Below are 18519 nucleotides of genomic sequence, written 5' to 3' on the forward strand. Positions count from 1 at the left end.
TATAGCAGTCAGGCTGTGGAAAACTGGGTTATCACACAAGATTGAGAAAATACTTGAACAGAAAAAGACATTATTTTACTGGCAACAGAGATTCCTTGAAAAGCTTTATATTTTTAAATCACGCCCTTCTTTGTTTCCTATACGGAATAGATACAGAAGATGTTATTCATGGTTAGGATTACCTACTACTTTTGTGCTCTTTTTCCAGAGTGGGTGTTATTGAACATTACACCTATAACTTTAATGGGATTTAAATTATCTAAACAAAATCAATTACCATAGAAAAGGACTTTGGTACAGCTTTCATCTTGTTTTCTTTTTGCTAAATTATGTTTCTTCTATTTTTTTCATTTTTTTTAAACATTCTCTCTGTTTATATCAGTGCAGAAAGGGAAACATGATTCCACTTCAGGAAGCTCTAAGTGCTAGACACCCAAATAATAGATGTTTGAATGATGTGCAATTCAGATCATCTGTTGCTCATGTTCATATGTGTAACAAGAGTTGATTTAGATACCAAAAGAGAATAGGCTACTACATAATGCTGTAAATTACAGTGGGAAAATGATGAATGCTGCCAGTCTTGTTTTCCATAGTGGAAACAACAGAGCACTATCACCCACTGCCCTGCATGTTGAGGAGATGGCTCAGACTCTGCAAGACCTGATCACTTACTTCCAGCTTCCCGAAGAATACCTGCAACATGAAGATAAGCAAAACAAACTTCGCTCACTCAAAAACAGACAAAATCTATTCAAAGAAGAGGTATATGGAGAGGGATTTTGACATTATTTTAATTTTAAGTGTATTTTCTCACGAACATTGAGAAGAATTTAGATGTATGCTTGTTGTCATCTAGATATATGCATATGATCTATAATGCAATGTTCCCAGCTGAGACAGATATACATATATATAAAAGTATATTAAACTTGTCACAAACCACACACTCTGTCACAAAATTTGACCTTAATTCTTCTGAGCACCTTTAAAAAGTTCTCACTTTACAAGAAACAATTTTTACAAGAAATTTCTTTTTCTCTCAGTGAAGTAATACAACCTGGACACTCCAATCAAATAATAAAACCTGGGTCAATAATGGATGTTGTTTCTGATGTCTCTTCTGCCCTGTGAATCTGCCTGTAACTGTTTATCTCTAGAAACTCTAAGAATGCCAGTTTTAGAGAAGGATATGTATTACACAATTATTGGAGTGCTCCTCTCTGAAAATGAAATAACTACATTTTTGTAGAAATACTAAACATATTTTATGATGCTTTTAGACATGTTTGAATTGCTTCAATTCAATTTCAATACCATTTGATTCTGCAATCAAACTGAAGTTACAAATCTCTTCTAGTATTTAAAATTCTTTGGTTTACAGGTATTTTATTGGATAGTAAAAGTTCCACCTTTTTTAATCAATGAAAATTCATTTTTATCTAAATTTAAAGCATTTTTTCCTTTTGCAAGGAAGATTTTATGTAAAAAAGAGTGTTAAAAATTGTAAAAGCCTTTATTTTCAGATTTTTATTCCTTATTTTTTGTAATACCTAGTTGTATAAGGAACAGTATAGAATCTTTCTCTAAAATTAATTCTTTTTATACAGGAAAATACATATTCAGATCTTCTAAGCACAGTTGGTTTGTTGCTTGGGATTTTCTTTATTTAAGATAATGTAACATTCCAATTCATACAGGAAAAAGTCTTTAAAAAACCAACAACCAATGCTTTTTCATGTACAGTTCACTTTCCTCTCTGTCATATATGTTTAGGGAATGCTGGCACTAGTTCTAAATTGCATTGATCGCTTAAACGACTACAACAGCGCAGCTCATTTTGCAGGAATTACAAGAGAAGAACATGGTACATCATGGAAAGAAATTTTGAATCTTCTTTACAAATTGTTAGGTAAGTTCTTCAAAAACCTACTAATGTAAAAAAACCCCAGAATATGTACTCTTGGTATCCTTCTTACTGCTTCACTGCCAAAGAATACTCTGTGTATTATGCAGTTTATTATGCAAATTACAGAATTTCTTCCATATAGTTACTGCTATTTATTACAGAGAACAGAGTTTATTGAGCAATGATACATCGGAAAATTAGATCTCAGCTAGGAAAAAGTTCTGTGAAGCATACCAAAACATTTTTTTAAAAAAATTAAAATGTACCTGTGATGTGCAAATAGATGTGAATTGTTATTTTAAAAATTAGAAAAATTGGAAACCAACCTTTTTATATGAAGCTGAAGAAAAGTCTAAAAGTAGTAGTCAGGTCTGCTCAATCCATGTTTGTCACTTAAGGCTTAGATTTAAATGTTAATAAAAATAATTACATAAAACAAAAGTAGAAATATTTTTTCAATATCAATGCCAGAGTTTCTAGACCACTGATAGTCAAGAGCAAGCTGCTTCTGTGTTGTAGAATGGTCAAAATCATAGAGCAGGAAAAGTATGTATGTGTGTATTTCTTTAAATTTCGTACTTGATACCTGATTTATTTCTCATTTAAAAGACTCTTGTCTTCTGATGGAGACTAAATACGTTCTAATCTCATTACAAAGGAAGATAGTTCTGATCCATAGTGAAATAAGGATGTTTAAGAGTCAGGACAAGAATAAAAGAAACCAGGGGAAGTGCTTTGAAGCATGAGGCTATTCACACAGAACACACATGCAGGTGCTTCTGATGAAATCTCATTGCCTTAGAAAGTAAATGTTACCATCGCCTGCATTTTACTACAGTCTTAGGAGTTTAAAGAAAAGTAGGATGAAAAGAAAATCGCTCTAGTGTTATTTGGACTTTTTTCAGATTTTATCTTGATTTTCATCTGCAGGTACATTTTGAACACAGTTGTTCTGATGTAATATTTATTATGCTTCATAATAAAAATCACTGACAATTGTATACAAAAGGTAGTTTTTTGTTGCTTTTTTCCCCTATGATCTATGACTTCTAGAAGGGAAAAAACCAACAGTATTGGTTGAAAGACTTGAATGTTGATGAACTTTCAAAGTGCAGTCTGCACTACTGAAAGACTAAATGCTATGCATTCTACAACATTGTAATCAGAAAGTAGAACTAAACACCAGTATGCCCAATTTGCACTTGATCTTAAACTTCTGCATATGATCTTCCCACACTTGGTAGGAAGAAATAGAAAAAGAAATATTTCATCCCCACGATCATGAGAGTGCTTGACATCAAGGAAGGGTGCTGGATAACTTCTATTTAAATTTAGCAACACAATGAGACATTAACAAAACATATTTTTGACTGAGATTCTTGTTTATCCAGTAGAACCCCACCAGCTTCAAAAACTATGTGGTCCTTAGAAATTACATCATTGTTGATATTCAAAGTAATGAAAATCTCAATTCTTTATTATGGTAACATATATGGACTTGTCTGTTCATTGTTTTATGGAGCTACCCAAAAAATTGTTTAAAAATACATATGATAAACATTGGTGATTTAAAATTGAAATCTCCTGTTATAAAATTATACCCTGTGGTTTTTTTCCAGCTGCTCTCATTCGTGGCAACAGAAACAACTGTGCTCAATTTTCCAGTAACCTTGATTGGCTGATCAGTAAATTGGACAGATTAGAATCTTCCTCAGGTGAGACTCACTTTTACAACGTAAATTAACTATCAGTTAGAAAACAAATACACTGGTGGGGTTTGGGGTTTTTTGTTTTGGGGGGTTTTTTTTGGTGGTTGGGGTTTTTTGTTTTGTTTTTTTGTGGGGTTTTTTTTGGTAGTTTGGTGTTTTGGTGGGTTTTTTTGTTTGTTTTTTGTTTTTTTTGTTTTAATTGAGAAAATAATACATTTAAAGAGACATTTTTGTGGCTTTTTTTTTGGTTCAATACATTTGTTATGTGCAATACTACATCCAGTCAATGTTGAACATGACTCTGATGAATTAAGGGATTGGGTCAAACAGTATCAACAGTAGTGTACCGTGAAATAACACCGATTTGTGAGCATGCATACAAACCCCATATAGATATAGATTATAGGTGGTTTTTTACAGTGGAATATTCAACAAAATATGTATATACTATACGGTGCTCCCTATTAAAACCTTTACCTCTTCCATTGAAAAGAAGGAACTAAACTTGCAGATTTCCCAAGTGGTTTTAAAATTGTGACTATTTTCAAAAGAAAATAGAAATTAACGTTTTCATTATGCATTTATTCGTAATGTACCATATTCTTATAAATATTCCTTAGAAGTGTTTTCATTCTCTTTTTACACCAGAGACAACACAGCATCTTGTAAGATACTCATTTACTGAGCTTTTAGATTGTGTTCAGTGGTGCAGGTGATTTAATGGCAGCATTATTTCTCTGGCCTTCATACAGGTATTTTGGAAGTGTTGCACTGCATCTTGATTGAAAGCCCAGAAGCTTTAAATCTAATATCTGAGGAACACATAAAATCCATTATTTCACTGTTGGATAAACATGGGCGCAATTACAAGGTATGTTTGGAAAAACTAAGGATGTAATGTTATTCTTACAATAATTTGTGGGGGAAAAAAAGTGAGAAATGTCTACATGAAAAAATGTGATTGTAGTACCTTTAAAAGAATAAAATAACCTTAAAGTACATATGCAAAATTTCTTTGTTGAGATTAAAAGAATGTTTAATATATAATTGCTTTTCAGCAATTTTCAAATACCAAAAATACGTATGAGAAGTAAACAGTTAAGAAATATTGGTAACCAGTCAGAACATTGGATTTGACGAGAAATGAAGTATTCTGATGGCTGTAAGAAAGTGGGCAGAGTAGCTTGCTTTGTGGTTCAGGGCTCTGCAGAAGCAGTGGACTACCATTGTATCCACAGGTATAGAGAACTATATCCTGCAAAGTCATTCCTAATTTGAGTAATAATAATAGTAGCAGAAAAGAAAAAAATAAATTGAGAAATCAGAAAAATAATCCAAATATCTGAAAACACAGGTGTTCTGAAGAAAGAAAAAACCCCTGAGTTTCCAGAAGAAATACTGGATGAAATTAATTTAGACATCAATATGCAAATTATTATGATAGAAGAAGGTGAACAGAGTTACTGGCTGCAACCAGGATGACATCACAACACAGACGAAGATATAGGTTTTTGTGTGATTTTCTGATGTGAGTTTCCTTCCTCAATTAAAATTTTATTTGAAAGACTGATAACCTCGAGGAAGAACAGAAAAAGTTTTAGTGAGCTGAAATTACCTTCTCTTGTAAATCACTAGTACAGAGAACCTAAACAACTATAGATACATTAAAGGAGAAAAGTATTTTTAAGCATGGTTAAGGAGTATGAACTGATACAAGCAAGCATAAGAAAAAAGTTGAAATTTCAGAAGTAAGTTCAGCTTACTATTTATAGCTCTTAGCAAGATTACTGAGTTATGCCAGTCACCTACAAAGAACCTTTTGTCTGAAACATCTTAATATACATCTTAGAGTGAGTGCTTAGAGCAGAAAAAGAAAATGTACACAGGAGAAGAATTATATGGATTTGTGCATTTCCACTTTTAGTGTCTTTGAAAGTAATGAAGAGTGGGAAGAAATTAATTTATCTGTTATTCCACAGTGTATCTTGTTCTCCTCCTAGATTAGAAAGTCTGTTGAGATTTAGAAAATAAGAAACACTAATATTAATAAGCAATATAGTCCTAGAAATTATTGATTTGAAGGACTTTTTAAATTAAAAGCCTTCTGTCAGAAATAGATAATTTAAACAGTTTACATGTAAGGTCTGAGTTGCTGGTAGTCATTAATGTTACTAAGATGCTTTACAGCTGAGTGCTGGTCAGAGTTTATGTGTTTTTTTAAATAATTACCTCTATCCTTCTTCTAGATGGTTTCTGCCCAATAGCAGAGATGGTAGAAAAGAAACTGCATGGGCTGGGACATAGAACAGTGTTTAAGCTAATATATTAGCTTAAACAGCGTAAGCTGTTGATGGTGGATTTGTGCTAAATTCACTAGTCAGATGACAGGAGTAGCTAAAATGAAAGTTATATTCTGCTGTTTCTGGTGTTGTACAATAGTAATAACACAGTCAATGATGTCTTTGTCTTGGAGATGATGTGTAGAAGTTTAGATCATTTGGGCTCATTGCTCAAAGACTGTCAGAGGTCAAGTACATATTTAAGCTTCTCTGGTTTTTTGCGAAAGTGTGCAGCTTTGTTACTCAGCATTAACCAACACTGTGTTACTGTTCTCTCTTCCAAAATCTCCTGCTCCAGTACTCTGGAAGAATGATACCAGTCTCTTTCAATTGTCAGACTCAAGCGCAAAATAAAAAGGAAATCTGAAGTTTTAGAATAACATCTTTCTGAAATTCTGTTTCACTTTATAGTGAAATTTTAAAGCATTTTTCATTTTATAATTAATAAATTTATAATAATTTATTTATAATGGATAAATAAATGGATTATTTATCAAATTGAAAACATTCTTTCCAGAAGAGATTCATAAGCAATCAGATAATTGCCATTGAGAATTTTCCAGTAATTTTGCACATGAAGTTTTTTGGGTGGCAGAAAATCTATCAAAGAATTACATTTTCTATTTCTAATTTTTAACGAGATTTAATTTAAAGTTGTAAGGAGCTGACATACAGCTGTTTCAGCTTTTTATTTTTGATCAAAATGAGAATAAGGAATCTTAAAGGAAATTTTTTTAGGCATTCTCAAACCGTGTGTTCTGAATTTATGTTCCACAAATGTTTGATATCCTCTATCAGTAGTACGGACTACACTCAGTCCATATATATGGAAAGTATGCAGAAAACGATAATGTATATTATATTCCTTGCTCTAGGCCTATTCTTAATGTAAATTAAGCTGACAACTGGATAATAGTGTATGCTGCTAGCTGCCTTTATCTGACTTCCTTCTGATTTTTCTTTTAAGGTTCTCGATGTACTTTGCTCTCTGTGTGTCTGTAATGGAGTTGCAGTCCGTGCCAATCAAAATTTGATCTGTGACAATTTACTGCCTAGAAGAGACTTACTTTTGCAAACACGTTTGATTAATGATGTGACAAGGTATAGTGATATGTTTTACTATTATATCAGAAAAAATTGAACTTCCATATCTTGGATAATTAATTGAATAAAATACTGTAACCTAAGAAATATCCCAAAGCTTTCAATATTGAGAAACACACTTTAGGAAGTGATAATGTCTTATGTAATAACTTCTGAAAAAAACCCATTTTTACTAACTATATGGCATTTGTATGGAACCTGTGCTCAACTAGAAATTGCTAATTTATAATCAGGTCTGTTCTAAAATGGGAACATGAAAGCTGCTTGTTTCTGAGTCAAAACAGGGCACAGACTATGTGAACATACTGTGAAGTACTTGTGTGTTTTAAGAGGGTCTTGATTTCCTGGCAACCTCACTCCTGGCTTTTTGACTTTAGGAAATGATCTTGTCATTTCTCTTTTGACTGTAAGTTTTTCAAAGCATGGAACCTCAACCTTAGAAGATGATTCTACAGCAGCTTTATTAAGTTATACAAAATGGGTCACTTTTTAAAGTATTATAAGCAAAATGTGGGTATCTACACTTGTACTTGAAAAGTGAATTTGACAATTATACAGCAATATAATTCATATGTCACACTTTATGTTTACACTAACTGGCTTACATTTTCTTTCTTAGCATAAGACCAAACATATTTTTGGGTGTTGCTGAGGGCTCTGCACAGTACAAGAAGTGGTACTTTGAGTTAATAATTGATCAGGTTGATCCATTCTTGACGGCAGAACCCACCCACTTACGAGTTGGATGGGCCTCTACTTCAGGTTATGCCCCCTATCCTGGAGGTGGAGAAGGATGGGGAGGCAATGGTGTTGGTGATGACCTCTACTCTTTTGGGTTTGATGGCCTTCATCTGTGGTCTGGTAAGTGCTTTGTGAGCTATCACTTATTCTTACATTTAGCATTTACCTACTTTTACCTTCCATTCCTTTGTATACATCACATGCTATTTTATAGTGAGCTACATTCAGAATTCCAGGTTCTCATGAAGTTATTTAGGAGTTCAGATCAGACTCCTTGTCTGAGATGCTAGCCAATATTGAATTATACCAATTAGACTTTTTAGCAGATTACTTCTATTTTCATGATTTTGATCACAGAATGGCGTTTTCCAGATCTAGATCAATACTGACTTAATTCTGTCTGTTCAAATTCAATGGATGTATTGATCTCAGATAAATTAATTCTGTATGAATCTACATTTGCATTATTCTTTTACTTTTAATCTACAGTTGAAGGAAAATGACAGTTATTCTTAAATCTGTTGATAGAGCTGATAAATTGAATTAGAATTTTGATAAATAGTTTCATAAAAGACAGTTTTGCCAATTAAAAATTATAATTGCTACACTACTGCCAACTTCCTCATTTTAGTCCTTGTGTATAGAGCCTTTAATTACGAACCAGCACATTATTTTTTCTTCCAGATTTCTCTTGCATGCAAAGTAAACAATGGTTATTTTTTAGCTTGTTCAATTTATGGCTTATGTTTAATGTGCAATTTTCAAGGCACGTAGGCAAAATCCTTAGTTTCCACACATTTCTCAGTGCCTTTAAATGCCATATGTGTCTAGGCATTCTTCAACGGCTCTGAAAATAATAGAGTGGGGCCATGCAAATAAAAGGTGTCTTTTAAGGAGAGCATACATGAATACACTGAAGTAAATTTTATGACATTAATTCTAACAATTCATAATCTGAGAGTTTCATTTATCAATTATATTAGCATTGTTCTAGCATAGGGTTTTGTGTATAAAATACGTGTGTGCAGACACATGTAATTCAATATTTTATTTCAACACTATTGAACAATTATCCAATGTCAGAAATTATCTGTTTCTGGAGATGACTGGGAGGCATCTGTAACATACTCCATTAGAAATGGCCAAAAAAAAATTTAAAAAAATTAAGCCTGCTTAAATCTTATGATTACTAAATGCCTTTATCCTAGGTCGGGTACCCAGAGCGGTAGCATCTGTCAATCAGCATTTATTAGCATCTGATGATGTGGTTAGCTGCTGCTTGGATTTAGGTGTCCCCAGCATTTCATTCCGCATTAATGGACAGCCTGTACAGGGAATGTTTGAGAACTTCAGTACAGAAGGGTTTTTCTTCCCTGTTGTAAGCTTATCAGCAGGCGTAAAGTAAGTACAACTTAATTTTAATTGTTTTCTTTGCTGTCTTATCACACAAAATATTGTCTAAATTCTAGTATGATTTATTCTGCTTTGTTGCTTCAGTTCTGTCCAAATAGCAGCTGGAAGAAGGCAGAAAACTACTGATTTGTTCAGCGATGATTTCGCTTAAAAGTGAAATGTGAGCCTGTAAACAATTTGACTAAGTGGCAGTGTCTGGAAAGTATTATTTTATGGGCAGTTGGTGACCTAGGGGAAATTAATTCTGTTTCATTCCAATTATCAGTGGAAAAAACATGTTAGAAACACAGCACCATATTTGGCCCTAATTAAAATTCTCACTGGCTTTCTCAGAAGGGAGTAAAAAAATCCAAATCATCATGAAAACTGATACTGTGTTCACAGTAGAAAACAGAACTGATGAGAAGCAGCTTTGGAATCTCTTTACTAATATTGCCCATTTCTTACCTCTTCTATAGCTAAAATACTGAGATTCAAACTTACTGCATTCAATTTATATTGTTGTCTATGTTCAGTGAATTCAGAAAATCTCCTGTAGAATCAAACAGAATAAAGGAGGGTTGGGAAAGGTTTAGTAAATCAATTTCATTTATTCCCCTGGAGTGGCCATACTATATGTAGCTGCATTAATACTTTTTACTGTAAGAAATCTGCCAAAACTGGTGTGATTATTTTCTTTTTTTTTCATTCTTATTTGATGTTGCTTTTATATTTTGTGAGAGCATTTTCCTCTGTAGTTTGCAGTAGCTGATGTTAATAGCAAGTATATGTTGTCATCTGTGTCTGTTACTACCACAGAAAATGTTTTTCCATGAGAATCCTGAGTTCATGAGTTAAGGAGGGTGTTCTGGGGGCTTAATTTTTCTCCTCTTTTTAAAAACATAAACAAGATATGTTGATCTGGTAGTTCTAATATTCATATAGGTTTCTGGTCACACCATCACAAGACATGTAGGGACTAATTCCTAGAGATAACAGGCTCTGTTATGCATTTCTGTGTTTATTTACCTCTAGAGTTTGCCCTCTTGAGGACCAAAGTATGCAGCTTTTGTCTTTGTTGTTTTTCCTGGTATACTCTTAAATTTATATGAAAAATCTATATCTGCGGAGAAAAAGAACAATTTAATGGTTTACAAGGAATCTTAGTTATGTTCTGGAACTCATTCCCAATTGTAATATTCAGTATAATACAGTTTGCTTTCTTAAAGTATTATAATTTTAGTGTTTTGTTGGTATTTCTCACATGTGCCAACTGTCTGCATGTGTGGACTGAGAAGTAACTTTAAAATTTTCAAGTTAGGTTTCAATAGTATTTTTAGAGTAATAGTCCAATTTAAATTAGATTTGTGTTTTCAAATCCCTTAAATCCATTAAAAAATTCACAACTTACAACCGTTTGATTTTAAGTGAGAAATATTTAAATATGCTACCACATTAAATAATTATTTTTGCTTTGTTCAAAACAAATTTTCAAAGAATAGTGGGTAGGTGATGGTTTTACTGATAGTATTGCTAGTATGAATGCTTGGTAACCCTTTGGTGTTTACCAAAACATGAAGCGCACCTGCATTTTTGTAAATGGCAATATAATAAATGTTTACATTTCTAAAATATTTATACATAATGATAGTATATACTGACTATTAAAGAGTCTAATTGCTTCATTGAAAATTGTACAGAGTTCGTTTCTTGTTGGGTGGACGTCATGGAGAGTTTAAATTTCTGCCTCCTGCTGGCTATGCTCCCTGTTATGAAGCATTGCTTCCAAAAGAGAAGATGAAACTGGAACCAGTCAAAGAATATAAAAGAGATTTTGAAGGTGTGAGGGATTTGTTGGGTACAACACAATTTCTCTCACAAGCTTCTTTTATCCCTTGTCCAATAGACACCAGTCAGGTATGTGAAGTTTGCAATAATGGGACCCATAATATATATCTGTTCAGAATTTAAATTCACAATATAAAAACTAAGGCAGCTTCCCTCTTTCTTAGTAGTTCTTCAATTGTGTGTTGTGATGTACTAACTGATCTAGATGATCTTGGACATACAAATGTGGTGACTGGAACCTCTTCTTAGTTCTGAAATTGTTATGCTCTTTTCTCAGATTGCCCTTCCTTTTCATCTTGAAAAGATCAGGGACAAACTAGCTGAAAATATCCATGAACTGTGGGGAATGAATAAAATAGAACTGGGCTGGACATATGGCAAGGTATGTTTTGAATGACCTGTCTGGGTACAGTCACCTGTATTAGGTTAAGTCTCCCACCAGCCCAAGCCTGGACTTGGAAATTGAACAGGGTATGTAAGGTGGTCTATACATTACCAACAACAGGTGACCATGTAAATTGGAAGGAGACAGTGGTATTAACTTTTGGGTGGCTTTTGTAAACATTCAAATTCCTCAAATTCCTTGGTTTTGTTATTTCATTAGTTATGGAGGAGTACTTATAGTGTGCATTATAAATGAATCATGGGAAAAGTAGCTTTATATAGTTATGAGTAGCTGTCATTGAACAAAGATAAATGGTATTGCTTATATTGTCTTTACTACTGCAAAGAATTTACTGGGTTTTTACTGTAATTCTTGATTCTGTCAGGAAAGTACCCTTTTCTGTTACTTTGTTGCAGATACGGGATGACAATAAAAGGCATCATCCTTGTCTCGTGGAATTCTCAAAATTGCCTGAGACAGAGAAGAATTATAATCTACAAATGTCAACTGAAACCCTCAAGTGAGATTTAAATATCAAAGAAAATAAACTTTTTAAATTTTATTTTTATTCAAGCACATCATATTATTTGTAAGATTGAAAAACCATTCAAATATCTCATTCTGCTAGCTTTGCTAGAAGTCCCAGGAACCCAATCATACTGATTTCGAAAAACTTTGTCTCTAGAAATACAAAGAAAAAAACACCACCAGATCCTGTTGGTTTTAATAAAGTGGTAGGAATCTCAAGTCATAGATTCATGCCTTTTTAGTGTTTACATGACTTATTTATGATTTCTGATAAATCAAATATTTGGGTTTTAAAATACCATTATTTTGGGTTACTTCCATGTTTTTAAAATGTAATTTTTTCTGTGTATTTATACAATGCGTGACAACTATAATGTGTTTCAATAATGCCATTTTTATGCCAGAACCCTTTTGGCCCTTGGATGTCACATTGTTCATGCTCATCCAGCAGCTGAGGAAGATCTTAAAAAAGTCAAACTTCCTAAAAAGTATGTACCTTATGATAACAGTTGCATATTATAATATTTATTATAACTATAAAATGTTTTAATTTCATTTAAAGAATACTTGATGTGAACCCCATACCTGATAAGGTCTTACAGATCTCTGGTTAGGCCACTGCCTTGCCTGTGGTGATTGTGGAATGTGAAAACTGCTGTGAACCCCCTCCTGAAATTATTCAGAGACACAAACAGTCACATACTTAAACCAGGCAATTGTAGCAGTGTTACATCACCCTAGAACATAGATTCCAAAGTTAAACACAACTTTGCAGTGCTTTTCTGCCTCATGGTACAGGACAGTCTATTCATACGATGGTAAATGTATCTACTTCAAAGAGGGTTGACCATTTTACTGTAGAAGACAGAAACAGCAAGTTGGATACTCACCATTTCACATCAGTTTGTTAACCCACCAGATGTCTTTTTTTCCTGAATGAAATTTATCCATGAGAAACAAAGGTAGTTGTTTTAAGTGAGCAATAAAATATATGGTTTTATGACATGAAGATGGTATTCTTGATCCAGGTGATGGCATTAATTAAAAAAAGGAAAAAAGATCTTTTCTCAAGGTTCCTACTGCAAACAGTCTGTGTAAATGTAAAATACCTATTGCCTATATGAAACATCCTAATGAATTGAAATTATTTGATTTGAGCAAAAGAGAGTCTGCATATGTCTAAAAGGGCAGGTAGTCCTTATGTAATATGGAAGGGTTGGAGAAGATAATAGCTACTGCTGAAAAATTACTAAACTTTATTCAGTGAAAAAGTGGTAAGAACAATAGTTAAAATGTTTTCTTCTGTTGGAAAAAAATGGTAATGCAGTCCTTACAGAACAGTGAACTAAAATACCATGCTTAATAATGCATAAAAGAGTTTCATAAGAATTCGTCATACAGATCTCTAAAATAGAAATTACTTGAAATGTTTAAATGAAAAATATAAAAAAGATATTACAAGTACTCATTCAATAACAATTTTGTTGCTTTGTAACAACCATTTAGGCATGCATATATGGACCTGAGTCACATTTAATTAGCTATTGTGCAAGTAGGTGGAAAATGAGACTGTCTGCTAGAATGCAATTTATATCCTAGTGAATGACCAAATACAATGCAAGGTTTTTGCAAAGGAATGGGAGACTAGGAGATTGAAAAGTGGAGAAAGTGACTTCTACCCTATGTCTGCCTCATAGAAAGATTTAAATACCATACCTGGGATATCCTGACTCTCTATTTTGCTTTGTTGACTTACAGTTATATGATGTCAAATGGATATAAACCTGCCCCTCTTGATCTTTCTGAAGTGAAATTGTTACCTTCTCAAGAATTTCTAGTTGACAAACTAGCAGAAAATGCACATAATGTCTGGGCAAAAGACAGAATAAAGCAAGGATGGACCTATGGCATTCAGCAGGTAGGAACTTTTTTACATGCATTTGGAATAAGTAAAGAATGTAATATTTTGTATTCTAGAACATCATTTGGGAGGGAGTGTTAGTTAAGATGATAAATACTGAATGTCTTGAAATATCTGGAAAAGCCAGAGGGGGTGGGGAGCAGGAAAAGAAGCCCTGCCAACTTTGAGAGGATTATCAGACTTGGACGGTTCATAGAACTCTTCTTCATCAATGCTGTTTCTCTTCTGTAATGTTTACAGGATTCCAAAGTACACTCTGTCTCATTAGGCAAAGTCTTTGTGGTGTCTAAACAGACTTTGCTTCTCATTGTCTTTTATAATCTCTTTCAGGATCTTAAGAACAAACGTAATCCTCGGCTAGTGCCATATGCATTATTAGATGAACGTACTAAAAAATCAAACAGAGATAGCCTCCGTGAAGCTATTAGAACATTTGCAGGCTATGGTTATAGTATTGAGCCATCTGACCAAGAGATAGGTATGTATTTTCAGTAAGAATCATGGCCTTTTTTAGTGACATTTATAGTCTCATTCTATTATTAAAAGTGGTATTTTTCTCTGTTTATTTTTACAGCTGACCAGACAGTGGAAAAAGTCAGCATCGACAAGATACGATTTTTCAGAGTAGAACAATCCTATGCAGTGAAGTCTGGAAAGTGGTACTTTGAGTTTGAAGCTGTGACAGGTGGAGATATGCGTGTTGGCTGGGCCAGACCAGGCTGTCGACCTGACGTAGAGCTGGGAGCTGATGACCAAGCATTTGTATTTGAAGGAAGCAAAGTCAGTACACCTTTACCTCTTTTGATCTATGAACAGGATAGACAGGGAACTACAAGATAGGTTTCCTCTGTGTACTCCACATCAACTACTGGAATATTTTTGATTCATATAAAGATATCTCTGAGCTCTGTTTAATGCTGTATAGTACCTCCATTTTGGTTCTGGTAATGAGATTATGATAAAAAAGAAGTGTTGATGTATATGTATCTTCCTAGGCTATACCCAACTAAGTACAGAAGTCTGTCGTAACTATAGAGATACAGCATTCACTTCCATTTTTTTATAAGTTGTGTTTTACAAAAATCAAAGAAAGGTTCTTCATTAACTGAGAGAACCACAGTTGTGTTTTTCTTTTTCTGTCTTTTCTGCTTTTTGCACATCCTTTCCTCCCAAGCTTGACTCCTAAAGGACCAGAAGGATAATAATGACCCTGCATGTAAGAAGTTCAATCCGGTGAACAGTAGTTACCAGGTTGCAAATAGCTGAAGTTAGGGTGCATTATTTGCTCTATGTCTCTGTTATCGCTAAGGCAAAAGTCATAATAAGAACTGCTTGCAAATTACTTTGAGATCCTAGAAAATAAAATATTTGGGTTTCTTTATTTATTTTGTATTTAACTTTTAATTTTAGCACTGTGTTTATTTACTTGGTTTTCTATTTAGGGCCAGTGTTGGCATCAAGGCAGTGGATTCTTTGGACGAAGCTGGCAACCAGGAGACGTGGTTGGTTGTATGATAAACCTGGATGACAAGTCAATCATCTTTACTCTGAATGGAGAGTTGCTTATAACCAGTAAAGGTTCAGAACTTGCATTTGCTGACTTTGGAATAGAAAATGGTAATTTCCCTTTTAAAGTCACATGGTTATTAGAAGACAAAACAATACAACAAGCAGAAAAACTAGACTGTCATAATGACTCAGAGAGCTGAGAAATCATATTTCACTGATGTGAGCCTTCAGACTGTGCTGTACACTAACTTCATAAAAATTTATTTTGAGAGTGCTTATGTGGCACAAATTTAATTTCTTTTTTCCTTTAACCACATTAATGGGGTTTCAGCAGTCCGAGTGGATAAATTTTCTCACTGTTGCTAGGCTTTCTCTCTGGACTTCAGTGCAAAGAAGAAGTGGTAATAATAAGCACCCTGAAAAATTTCCAAAACCTGAAAATGTAGGCTCTGATAATCTCACTGGAGCATAAATGTACTATGTTCATGTCTGTGAAGGACAAATTGAGTACTGTATGGTGAGAGTCTGCATCAAAAGAACAGATCTTTGCAGCATAACTTGAATCTAATTTGTTGTTTTTTCCTCTGTCCCATTCATAACCTAGCCAAATTTCTCATTTTTTTCTGGGATATTTTTCCTCTTCTGTTTTTTGCCTTTGCTTTTTCAAAACGTAGTATCTACATGACTGTAGTAAAGGAGATTTGGAATATTTTAAAACTGTTTTGCTTTATGTTTTCATTGGTATTTTCTTTGTAAGTGTATCTCCTCCAACCAGTAATGGCTTCACACCTGTTAGTAATTGCCGGAAAACTTAGCAGTTGCTCACTGCCCTTCTTTGATCTTATCATTAATAGAGTTTTTCTGAAGGTAGAGAATGCAGGACAGCCTTAACAAAGCTGTTCTGAAGTCTTGAAGTTTAGGAGAAAAAATTTCTCCTTTAGAGGTTGTACTGTTGGCTTTTCCCTAATCTTGCTCCAAATTCTGTTTCTTGGGAAATGGTGAAATAAGTCAACAGCCTTTCACCCCTGTCTAAAGGTATCTGGAGATCAAAAAGTTGAGTCATAAAGAATGCTAGTGTTAAAAGAGTATGTATTTGTCCATTGTGAATGATGGAGAAATGAAGGCTGGCAAAAAAAATTGTAGCTACCGATGATAAAGTAAATTTTAAGCAAGTGTACCTGAACCTCATCTCAAAGTCCTTATGGAAACTTGGTGCTCTCAGAGACCATACTTACCTTTTGTTAATAACTTTGATGTAGACAAGGTTGGCTTCCAGTGTCCAGCTCATTGCATAAAGCCATGTTTATTAGTCTAAAATGAGAAAGATAACAAATGGGATAGTGCCTAAGTCCTCAGGGGTTTCGGTAGCAATTACATTGAACTTGGACACTAGTATTTAAGGCAGCTTTAAATCCTTGCTACTGTCATCACTTCATGTGCATTACTTGTAGGAGCTAAAGTTTAGCTCACAATAGATGGATTGAAAATAAACAATGCCTGGTTTTAAACGAAATGGTTTTAAACTAAGTTACTGTTGAGTTGAGTTTGGTTTTTTGTTTTTTTAGGTTTTGTTCCAGTTTGTGCACTGGGCCTATCTCAGATTGGTCGCATGAACCTTGGAATGGATGCCAGTACATTCAAGTATTACACAATGTGTGGCCTTCAAGAAGGTTTTGAACCTTTTGCTGTTAACATGAACCGAGATGTTGCTATGTGGTTTAGTAAACGGTTACCAACATTTGTCAATGTGCCAAAAAATCATCCTCACATTAAGGTAACATTACATATTAGGGAGACACCTGCTCAATGACTGTTTGTTTAGCAAGCTGAGACATTAAACCCTTACTAATACTTACTGTCATCAGATAGTTTGTCATATAACTCTATTAAGTCACTCTTAGATAATTCCAGATGATCTTGTCTATCTTCAGTTTCATTTATGGCAGTATGGATTCCTATGGATATACCTATGTAGTTTATTATATGGCTTACTAATTTATGTTGTGGTCAGCTACTGGAAACATGTTAGTTATGTTGGGGTTTTTTTTATTGTATCTTGCATGTACTTTCACTTTTTAAACCTTCTCTACTATACATTTTTCTGTATTGTTCAGCTGAAGCCTGAGGATATCTAAGAGTACCTGTGGTGTCGCAGATTGTTCCTTTCATTATGACGCACCAGTGATAGGAATTCAAAAACTCCCTAACTTATGTATCCTAGAGCAGAATAATACAGCCTTTTTTAAATATAAAATGTTCCATATTCATATAGTCCAAAATGATATGTTTGAATTCCTGAGATTTTTTACTATAATCTCTCTAGGCCATTTACTTTAATTTAGGTGTAGTCAATTATTCTCTAGTACTTGTCTCTGAATATTTCCTTCTTAAGCAAAATAAATTTCACTGAATTCCAGCTAAATGATCTCAGCATTTTTTTCATTTTATCAGAATTTTTTCATCACTATTCCTGTCTTTTTGAAGTTTTTGAAATGTTCTTATCTCTGACTTTGAAAGCTTACTCACTTTTTCAGCACAAGGGAAAGTAATATCAGACTCAGAGTGCATAATGATCATATGAACAAACTGAATTGATATTTCTTATCATCAGTGGTAGAAAACTACTGATTCTTGTGACGCAGTTTTTCAGTGACTTGTGTAATCAAAGTGAATTAGTTTAATAAAATATAAACTTTTATTTTTTACTCCTGTATGGAACATCTTGAAAATACTTACTGTGGTCAGGATATATTGAATCTGTTGCTTCCCTTGCTCTTCAGGTTAAATTCAATGTCAGAGAACAAAGTGTATAGTTTTGAAGATAATTAATCATGAAAAATTTAAGTTGGCTCTTTCAATCTTCTCATCCTCTAGTCGCTTAATGGAAGTTTTTGGCATTTTTTGGATAGTATTATTTTAAAATATTTCTGTTATTTCTAGATATGGAGAATTGATGGAACCATTGAGAGTCCACCTCGGTTAAAAGTTACTCACAAAACATTTGGCACACAGAACAGCAATTCAGACATGATATATTGTCGTTTGAGTATGCCCGTTGAGTTCCACTCATCATTCAACTTCGGCATGGGTGTGGAAAATGCCTCATCTGATGTTTTCCAAAAACGGTTGGACTT

General features: G+C 33.8%; 1 protein-coding gene across 17 annotated transcripts in view; it reads left to right on the forward strand.

Moving 5' to 3' along the window:
* The window catches only part of RYR3 (ryanodine receptor 3), a 201968-nt gene that overhangs the window by 77157 nt on the left and 106292 nt on the right, over window positions 1–18519 (forward strand). For 12 of the 17 annotated variants that reach the window (XM_048306945.1, XM_048306949.1, XM_048306947.1 and 9 more), the window contains exons 14-30: window positions 558–765; window positions 1777–1912; window positions 3529–3624; window positions 4371–4489; window positions 6925–7058; window positions 7681–7922; window positions 9011–9203; window positions 10895–11111; window positions 11320–11424; window positions 11844–11947; window positions 12360–12443; window positions 13714–13873; window positions 14207–14354; window positions 14451–14656; window positions 15319–15493; window positions 16951–17159; window positions 18326–18510. In XM_048306945.1, the coding sequence (XP_048162902.1) occupies window positions 558–765; window positions 1777–1912; window positions 3529–3624; window positions 4371–4489; window positions 6925–7058; window positions 7681–7922; window positions 9011–9203; window positions 10895–11111; window positions 11320–11424; window positions 11844–11947; window positions 12360–12443; window positions 13714–13873; window positions 14207–14354; window positions 14451–14656; window positions 15319–15493; window positions 16951–17159; window positions 18326–18510 (2721 nt within the window). The remainder of the gene's footprint in view (window positions 1–557; window positions 766–1776; window positions 1913–3528; window positions 3625–4370; window positions 4490–6924; window positions 7059–7680; window positions 7923–9010; window positions 9204–10894; window positions 11112–11319; window positions 11425–11843; window positions 11948–12359; window positions 12444–13713; window positions 13874–14206; window positions 14355–14450; window positions 14657–15318; window positions 15494–16950; window positions 17160–18325; window positions 18511–18519) is intronic. The other 5 variants (XM_048306954.1, XM_048306957.1, XM_048306959.1 and 2 more) reach the window with 1 other exon arrangement.

Source organism: Corvus hawaiiensis, chromosome 6 (assembly GCF_020740725.1).
Source record: "Corvus hawaiiensis isolate bCorHaw1 chromosome 6, bCorHaw1.pri.cur, whole genome shotgun sequence".
Lineage (NCBI taxonomy): Eukaryota > Metazoa > Chordata > Aves > Passeriformes > Corvidae > Corvus > Corvus hawaiiensis.